The 9,771-nt window shown below is 34.7% G+C and overlaps 1 protein-coding gene across 1 annotated transcript; it reads right to left on the bottom strand.

Annotated features, from left to right (window-relative positions):
- Positions 1-2,112: 2,112 nt before the first annotated feature.
- LOC103929729 (cytochrome P450 CYP736A12-like) lies at positions 2,113-4,083 on the bottom strand. The gene is made up of 2 exons (XM_009338959.3): positions 3,377-4,083; positions 2,113-3,045 (listed from the first exon to the last, which is right to left on the bottom strand). Exons 1-2 carry the CDS (start codon positions 4,046-4,048, stop codon positions 2,203-2,205), a joined length of 1,515 nt encoding a protein of 504 aa, XP_009337234.1. The 5' UTR covers positions 4,049-4,083; the 3' UTR covers positions 2,113-2,202.
- Between the last annotated feature and the right edge of the window lie 5,688 nt (positions 4,084-9,771).

Here is a 9,771-nt window from a genome sequence, read left to right on the forward strand (position 1 = left end):
ATGAATGGATCTTCAAGGGGCGTTGGGCTTGATCTTGAAGAATGGGTGTATGAGTTTGTTGAGGTTGTTGATCCAAAGGGCCGTTGGGGCTTAATCTTAGGATGAACGGATGATGAATGATGAACACTTTCTTCAAGGGGCCGTCGGGGCTTGATCTTGAGTTGGTGGAAGTTCTTCAAGGGCCGTTGGGGCTTGATCTTGAAGGTTGGTGGATGAGCGGATCTTCAAGGGCTTTTGGGCTTGATCTTGAAGGTTGGTGGATGAGCGGATCTTCAAGGGCTTTTGGGCTTGATCTTGAAGAACGATTGGATGTGTGGATTTGTTGAGGTTGTTGATCCAAAGGGCCGTTGGGGCTTGATCTTAGGATGAACGGATGATGAACGATGAACACTTTCTTCAAGGGGCCGTCGGGGCTTGATCTTGAGTTGGTGGAAGTTCTTCAAGGGCCGTTGGGGCTTGATCTTGAAGGTTGGATTTCACGAAGAACGAAGAGTGCTTTCTTGATCCTTCGGGATTTGCTTGAGAGCTTTAGAGTTTCAAGGCTTCTTTCTTTCTTCCTTCCTTCTTTTCTTCTTTTCCTTCTTCCTTCTTTCTTCCTTTCCCCAAAATGAATGCCTTGGCTCCCTATTTATAGAATTCCAAAACTTGATTTTTGGATTTAAATAATCAGATGAAATAAATCATTTCTGCCAGGTATTGACACGTGTCATATTTGATGACTTTTCCAATTTATTTCGATTTTTCGTTGAGGCACACGCTACATGTAAAATTTATGTGATACGTGAGCGTTGAAATTTTAATTATTGGTCAACATTCATTTCACCGAAATTTTGATGTCTACAGTTATGTAGTATTAAAGCAGAGTATCACGTTGCACTCACAGTTTTTGAAGGTATAGTTACTTTTAAATGTCCAGGATTACAGTTACAGTTTGTTCTTATGATATAAATCGTAATCGTATTTGAAAGATAATTGTTTTAGCACAAGCCATCTTTTAACTTATTTTATTTGCCGCTTTGACGCGGATGGGGGTGGCCAGGGCCCTCTTGCTTCCAAATTCGAATCTCCAATTCCCGTATTTTAGAGTAGTTTAGATATCTCACGTAGCATCTAATGCTAGTAGGATTTTCTTACGTAGCATAGCATCCATGTTCAGCCAAGACAATGCCCTTTGCACCATCAAATAAGCACACAGGGGCTTGGAATTTGAGGCGGCTAGCGAAAATGGTGTTGTGGGTTTTCAAGAGTAGCTCTGCGGCTTGGGGGACGATGGTGGTTTTGGTGCCTGGCGAATGGACGTTATAGGTCCATATTTTTTGGCTAGGCGTCGGAGGGCTTACCTATTATATGAACGTTACCAATGATCGGTAGTGTCGTAGGGCCAACCGGCAGTTTTCGGTGATTTGGACTCCAGAATCCAGAGGTTAGGATGTGAACGAGAGAACGAAGGAAGCTAAAAAAGAGGAAGATGGCTATTGCTAATAGAATAGTTATATGGGACTCAAAGGAGGTGTCGAATATGTGTATATATACAGCCAGAACAAATTGGGGATATAACAAAAAATTTTGTCATTTGATAAACTGGTTATTTTGAAGACAACATACTTGGTGCAAAACTAAGTGCAATGGTATTCTAGGATTTATACCCTACTTAGTGCAATAAGGCTTGATAGTGGTGGTGGTTGTTGTTAAACTAGTTAAATTACGAAATCCTACCAGTTGTGTTAGATTACATTTTGTTTATGGTCCTTTTGAATGATTGGAACAGTGTCATGAATATGAAGATGGATCTTTACAATAAAGTCATCGATTATCTTATTTAGGTTTGGCGATCTAACGTAACAAATGGGATCAAAAAAAGAAAAATAGGTACTTCATTATTTAGTATATGTATATATAAATTACAAAATATATAAAATAAATTACATAATTGGATTAAGATACATAAATTGTAAAATAAAATAACATAGATTATTCATCCAAGTATTCAATAAGTCGCTTACGATTTATTGAAAAAAAATAAAACGCAAAATAAAAGTTATCATATTTTGTAAGTGAGAGTCCCGACCAAGGTGGGCTAGGTGCCAATTCTTAATTTTTAGACGCCGAATGTGTGTTAGAAGGAACCTAGACAGCATTGGGTGAGAATTTTTAGAACAATGGTACATACACACCATATGCAAAACCAAATCTCTATGAATGTTAATTGTGTAGGCGATATGTGGGCACGACAAGCAAGTGTTTGGTTTTAGACAGCGACAGGCCAAAAGTCTCAGTCATGTCCAACTCGTTAGGGAGGAGGCCACTTGGGAGATCAAAATTGAAGCAGTGGACCAAATTTGCCAGAGCTAGACGAACCGTCGTTAACCCTAGTTGCATGGCAGGGCACCCTCTTCTTCCGGACCCAAATGGTAAAAGCTGGAAGTCATGCCCCTTAAGGTCAACGTCACTGTCATTAAACCTTTCAGGGTAAAACTCTTCCACGTTATCTGACCATACACTTGGATCTCTCCCAATCGTCCAGATGTTCACAAAGATGGTGGATTTCTTGGGTATATGATATCCATCAACCGTGATGTCCTCCATGGATGCATGTGGAATCAACAACGGTGCTACCGGATGTAGCCTAAAGCTCTCTTTGACAACCTTGTTCAAGTAGGCCAACTTTGGCAAATCGCTCTCCTCCACCGTTCTATCCATTCCGATCACGGTTTGGAGCTCTTGTTGGAGAAGCTTCATTACCCTAGGATGCCTCAAGAGTTCGGCAAGGTTCCAAACAATCGCGGTCGCTGATGTGTCAAAGGCACCCGAAATCATGTCCAGTAAGATGGCTTTCACATTAGTTCGGTCGACTACGTAGACTTGCTCGTCGTTAGGGTTTAATGGTTGGTTCATCAATGAAAGCAGCATCTCCACAAAGTCCTTATGATTTTGAGGGCGGCCTTGTAGTTGCTCACTTTTAGAAACTTGTTCGTGTTCCCCAATTATCTTTTCCAGAAGTTGGTCGATTGTCTTGCTAAGTCTCTTCATGCGTTTGTTCAATCCCTGAGAAGGAGATCATGCAATGATGAATCGATGATACCGAACTATTGCATGATATATGAATGACATACGTGTACAAAGCATCGCATTTTGTGTTTGTGTAAATGGGAGCGAACCTATTAATGCAATATTTCAGAAGTTCCTTATTTTTATCTTCATATTAAAAAAATTAGCAGTCACTCTTAAGTAAAAAGTCTTTTAAGTTTGAAATACGCGCTCAAAATTTTTTTTTAACAAATATGGTAACCTAAAAGGACACGTACACTTATATCACCATGCTATCATTAGTTCATATTTCATGTCTATTAAAAGAAATGAACACACACATGTATACCTGAATATCAAATGGGCTGAGGAAAGGAACATAATCACCAATGTTGACTGCCCCTGTCAACAACATGACCTCCTCAATAATTCCCTTGACATCAAACGTATCATCATTTTTGCTTCCCAACACCATCCTATATGTTATGTCCTCAATAAGCTCACCGACCTTCTCACTAAGATCCACCACTTCTCCAGCCTTCGCGGCCTTCTTCAGCCACTGCACCAACAACCCGACCTCCTCCCTCCTCAGCGGAGCAAAGCCCTCGATTTTTGACTGACAAAGAAGCTGAAGTGTGCACAGCTTCCTAATATGGCGCCAGTACGGACCATATTCACTAAAACCCATACCCTTTGTGCCATACGACAAGTAGTCCGATGATTGGACTTTGGGGCGACTAGCGAAGATGGTGTCATGGGTTTTAAGGAATAGCTCGGCAACTTTGGGGGACGAGACCACTATGGTGGTTTTGCTCCCCAGGCGCATGGACATTATAGGTCCATACTTTTTGGCTAAGTGTTGGAGGCTGCGGTGTGGGAGGTTGCCTAGCATATGAAGGTTACCAATGATTGGCAGCGCCCAAGGGCCAGGAGGCAGTTTTTTTGGGTGTTTAGATCTTGAGATTATGTGGATGAGAGAGCAGAAGAAGGCAAGAAAGACGAGGAGAAGGATGGGACTCATTCTCGCTGTCTATGTGATAACTGAGATTTGGACATTAATTTGCTCAGGCACTCATATATATATATATATGCAGGAGAGGTGTTTGATCGATATATATAAAAGATATATCTAAACTCTGGGAAATTAATAATTCTGAGGTTGCCGTCGGATTTCATCTAGAGAGATTCGACGGCTGATTTCATTTACGTATATTTTTTGGTCTACAGCGGCTGAGTTGAACTAAACCCTAGAATAAATGGAGTCAAACAATGCAGGAGGAAAATGGGTGTGTCCCTTTTTAAGTATATTTTTGTTTGACATTGGCAGTGGGAGGGAAAAATTGATCGGTTCTGGGTGGAAGGGCAAATAATTTTGCAAATAGTCAACTACGATTTATTTTTCTTGTTTATTTAATAAATTCTCCTAAAAGTTATTTCTCATTATAGCAATGCCGGAGTTGAGTGGATTTCACTACTAAATTAAAAAAATAAAAAAATGTTCAATAGGCAAAATAAAATAAAAACTATAATTTATTTTTGAGTATATGCAAGACAAATTATTTTCATGAAGATAGAAGTGTTAATTAATGCATTCAAAGAGAGAGAACTTTGGACGTACCAAATCTTCCCACTATGATATTATAATTTATACCAAAATAAGTCATAAACGACGAAATTGATATGTCACCATATATACCCTTTTTATATACAACTAGCCAGGATCGGGGACACCCATTTTAACACACGTTTGGAAACATTTCATAGTAGTTCTCGTTCGTAACTTTTTAGGAAATCGAAATGTCTTTATTTCAATTCTTCATCCACAAGTCATCTTTGTAAAAAATTAGATAAATAAAAAACCAGACATTTATTTGTAGTGATAAAATAGATGAATATGGTTCTACGAAGAAAACTTAAAGACTCTTCAAAAAAAAAAAAAACACTTAAAGACTACCATTAAATCTAATAGTTATATGGTTTCGAATTTAGGTGACTTTTAGTAGAAATAATCTTTAAGAAAAGATTTAAAAGATAAACGGATGGGTCGTTGAAATAAATTATGAACTGAGCTCAATAAAAAAGTGTCCATTTTGTCCATAATATATTAAAATTTCATGGTCCCGGATACCGTGTAACTAATTTCAAAAGACATTTAATTTGGGATAGTTTAGTTGCAATTCTTGATTTAGTTTAGTTGCAGTTTTTGGCCCCTAATTGTTATGCATTTTAGGTTTTGAATTGAAGTCCTTCTCCTGCCATATAATAATAAAAGAGATGCAATAATACGTACCAATAAAGACTCAAACCGTTATTTTACTTCATTTACACTACCAATTCAATTATTCAAAATTGCTTATGGGTTCCAACCAAAAAATAATAATAGTAATTGCTTATGAATGCATTCTAGATTATAAAAAATAAAAAAAGGGATCTTTTTATTTTTAAAAATATGAGTACACTTATAATAAAAAATAAAAATAAATTTGGGTATGTTTTACATGCATATAAAAAATTGGTAAATTTTATAAATAAATAAAAAAGGTCCATTAATAATGGGTAAAAACAAAAGGTTGAAAAAATTATTTTGTACAAATAAAAATTTAAAATATAAAAAATATGGGTGCAAATTAAAGCTGGAAAGAAAATTGGTACAAATTAAAAAAAAAAAAAAAAGTTGCAAATTAAAAATGGCTACAATCTAAAAATAGAAATATATGATACAAAGTTTAGCCATAAATATAAATATATCAAATGTAACATTCCTATCACTAAACAAACATATTTGGAAATAAAATTTAATTATCTTGACATGTATATATTTCACTATTGAAATAATCACATTTATTAACAATTAAGGACCATGATAAAAATTGAAAAGCAATAAGGTTTTAATCAATGGACTGAGAACCTTATTATTATTTTTTTTCATGGGAGATAAAAGAAATTTCGTGAATGGAATATTTTCTTTTTTGGATTTTATATTAACCCGAGTTAAGAAGTATTCATTACATCAATGGCTTTCGTCTATGAAATATAATAGTTACAAATCCTAAAAGGTTAAGAAGGAAGATGGATCGATTTTCACTTTGCGAAATTCCTGAGAAAAATGGAAGCTAAGATCATTTTTGACATTGCAAAATTCCTTTAGTTAAACTATTTGATTTTTTTTTTTTTTTTGAAATTCTTTTAAGCTAATAACTTAGTTGAGGCCCTTAGATTTAAGCACATTCAATATATATTATATACATACATACATATATACATATATATATATAGGAAAATTAATAAAAAGGGTTTGAACACTTTGAGTTTTAACGATAAGAACAAAATAAAGGATAAACTGAATAGTACCAAGTTTGACTTTTTAATATAAAAATATGGTTTTTCATTAAAGTGAACAGTACCGCGGACTTTTTGTTAAAACTCCCTATATATATTTGTGTGCATAAAAGAAGGGGATGAAAAAGTTGGTGGAAATTGGAAAGGATGTGGAAGAATTAACTACAAATGGTTCATAAGATGAACATTAAAACCTAAAAATTGATAACAATTTTAAGTAATTTTTTTTTTTAATTTAAAACTTTGTCACAATGATCACTTTCCAAACCGTCTTCAGTCTGCTTTGCCTGCTGAGGCTATGGCTATAAGGGAAGGGGCCCAATTGCTAGTAGATTTGAAGTCGTCAGCCGCCGCAGTGATTGAAAGTGATTCCTTGATGTGCATGTCCGCTTTGAAACTGAAGGAGACAAATCTCCGCGGTTGGCCCAGTACTTAATGATGCGAGGTTCTTCGTAGAGAAGTGCCACGGCCACCGCTACCGCCTTTCGTCATCACCACCCACCATCACGAATGCTGCCGCCTCCACCTGCGCTAGTAACATTTTCTAACTTTTTATCTTCCACAAATTTATTAATGATTCTAGATACACTTTAAATTTCGTATTTGAATTTCTTTATTCTTAAAGTTAGCCAAACAAAAAATTTACAAAATCTAGAATATAAATTTCATAATTTTAACATTCCTTTGAAATTTTAAATTTCCTCATAATCCAATATAGTGGAGGAGATCTAAATCCTCACGAGTGCCAGGATTAACATCTAACTTCTCAGGTTGGTAGTCAATATATTCTCAATTCCGTTGTGCTCTCATTCCTTCTATATTTCTCACTTCCGCAGCCGCACTCCCACTGCATGCGCAATTCACATCGTTGCATCGTTGCTTGCATGATACGGGGACTCTTTTGTACGACAAGATGGTGGATGCTTCTTTTTGGTCATGTCCATGGCCTTCTTCCATGTTACAACAGCCGTTTCTGACTTTTTTGGGTTCTGTGCGAATTAAAAAAATCTTCTTTATTTAAAATAATAATAATAATTTGGACAATATATTCATATAAAATTCAACAATCAATATTCAAACTTCATTGAAATAAGCATCTTATTCTTACTAATTGAATAATTTTCAATTGCCATGAAATAGTGATTTAAGGTTCATCCATTTAAAACAAAAAGAGCATGATTAAAAAAGAGATACAGAAATATGCTTATGGTTGTGAAAAAAAAGTAATACGCTTAGTTTTTTTTTTTTTTTATTGCTAGAGAAAAATAGAAAAAAGTAATACACAAGTTTTTGTTATTGTTAGAGAAAATAGAAAAATTAATATTTTAAAGACTAGTTTGGGGTTTCTGCGTTTTTTTTTAAAGGCTACTTCTATTACTGCGTGCTCTTTTTTTTTTTTTTAATGAAAAAAAAGGTAAATGTTTAGTAAACTATAGTGCTAAAATGGTTTTAGAAAAAGAAAATGAGGGTAGGGTTGTTAATATACAATTTTCCTTAAATTATATTATTCACTTGCCTTCAATAATAAAAAAAAAAGGTTGACAAAAAATTTTTTTATAGAAGTATGTGTAGAGTTGTTTCTGTTGTTTTGAACTCAAAAATTTTGAAAGAAAAAAAAAAACCCTTTTTTTTTTTTTATCTACCAAACACAATTAAGGCCCCAACGTTAAAAAACTGCTTTTGAAAAAAATTAAACAACCCCAAACCAGTCCTAAGTATAGGCTCTACTTAATCAACTGCAATATAAATAAAATCATATGATAATGATTTTTCTTTTCAATTAAAACTTTTTTTATTAAAAATTTATACTCATATGTAATATATAAGAGGATAAAAATTTTTGATTGCACACCGCACGCTACTACTCATCGCAACAACATTTCTTCTTCTGTGGCCGCGCTTACTGATGGGAACAGAGTAAAGGTGGTGAAACATTATGGCTGCGGACAATGGTGAAGCCAAAAATTCTTTGGAAGAGGGGCAAAATTTAAAAAATTTAGGGTCCTGAAAAAATGTGAACATTCATTCGAGGCCTAAGTCCAGGATTTGCAAGAAAATTATTTGAACTACCCGTAATATTCATAGGAGAATTTTCACTAACCGAAATATTCAAAAGAGGATTTGGACTACTCAAAATAGTCGAAGGAGGGTTTGAACGACAATATTATTTGAAGGATGATTTAGCACCGTTTCTTGTTGTATCGTTCTATTACTTAACTGTATAATTAGAAAAGTTTTAAAAGATGATGGATATGACTTTACACTTAGGCGAGGACCTAGGCAAATTTGAATAAATTTATTATATACCGTATAAATAATTGTCTATTTATTATATAGCTTATAATATCCAAAAAATATGGATTATAAAACATATAATATATAAAAATATTGACAAATTTTCTTTATTACTTTGTTGAATTTGATGGTAAGAGAAAAAAAAAACAAATAATTACGAGTTCGTAATATTTTACAAATCATTTTTTGAAGCTCGCATAAATTTATAGTGAGTTTTAAGATAAATAACAGTGTCAAACAAGTGGCTTAAAAAATATTGGAAGAGTGGTCAAATTAATTGGACAATAATTAAAAAATAAAACAAATTCCAATATAAATCAGTTAGGTTGGGCAATTTGATTGGCCAATATTTAAAAAAAAAAAAACAAATTGTAATTCTCAAAAGTCACGTGGGGTGGGATGGGAAAGAAGAAAGTCTCTCTCTCTCTCTTTTCTTTTCTTTTCTTTTTTTTTTCTTTTTTTTTTTTTTTTTTTTGTGGTAAACAAGTCTCTCTCTTCTTCCTTACTCTTCTTCGTTAGAAACAAACCAGAACTTCATTTCCAGTCTCCAGAAGCTGCAAAATGCAGATCTTCGTTCCTCCTTTCTTTGGCCTAGATTTTTCTTTTTTTTTAGAAAAAAAAGAGAGCTCGCGATCAGCCTGTGCTGCGATAGAGCAGGGAAACCCAAAAAGCCAAAAAACGAGATGGAATTTCATCACTTCCAACTAGACTGAAGGGGTAGAACCACCGTTTCTGGGCTTGATTTCCGATGAGGGGAGGGGCAGCAGCCACTCCTTGTCTTCACGTAGTTTCGCCACTGGCTGCGGATTGGGACAAGCTACGAAGGGAAGAGGGGGCTGGTGGGGTTGCTTTTTTATGAAAAATATACAGATGTTGGATACAATTGATACCTTTCTCAATATTTTATCAAATATGAAAACTAATCAACATATCCAATTATGCTTCTATTTTTAACTTTTTAGAGGTTCTCCGCTTCTCCTTTACTTTATATAAGATTATTTTAACTACTAATTGATTTGTCACTTTGACCTTATTGCTTATAATTGCAATAGACAATTTATTTTCACCCATGGTCATTGCTAGATACACAGCAAATGGGCGAATGTCTAA

This window comes from the organism of the source record quoted next, unplaced genomic scaffold (genome assembly GCF_019419815.1).
Source record: "Pyrus x bretschneideri cultivar Hongxiangsu unplaced genomic scaffold, Pyrus_bretschneideri_v1 Contig27, whole genome shotgun sequence".
Lineage (NCBI taxonomy): Eukaryota > Viridiplantae > Streptophyta > Magnoliopsida > Rosales > Rosaceae > Pyrus > Pyrus x bretschneideri.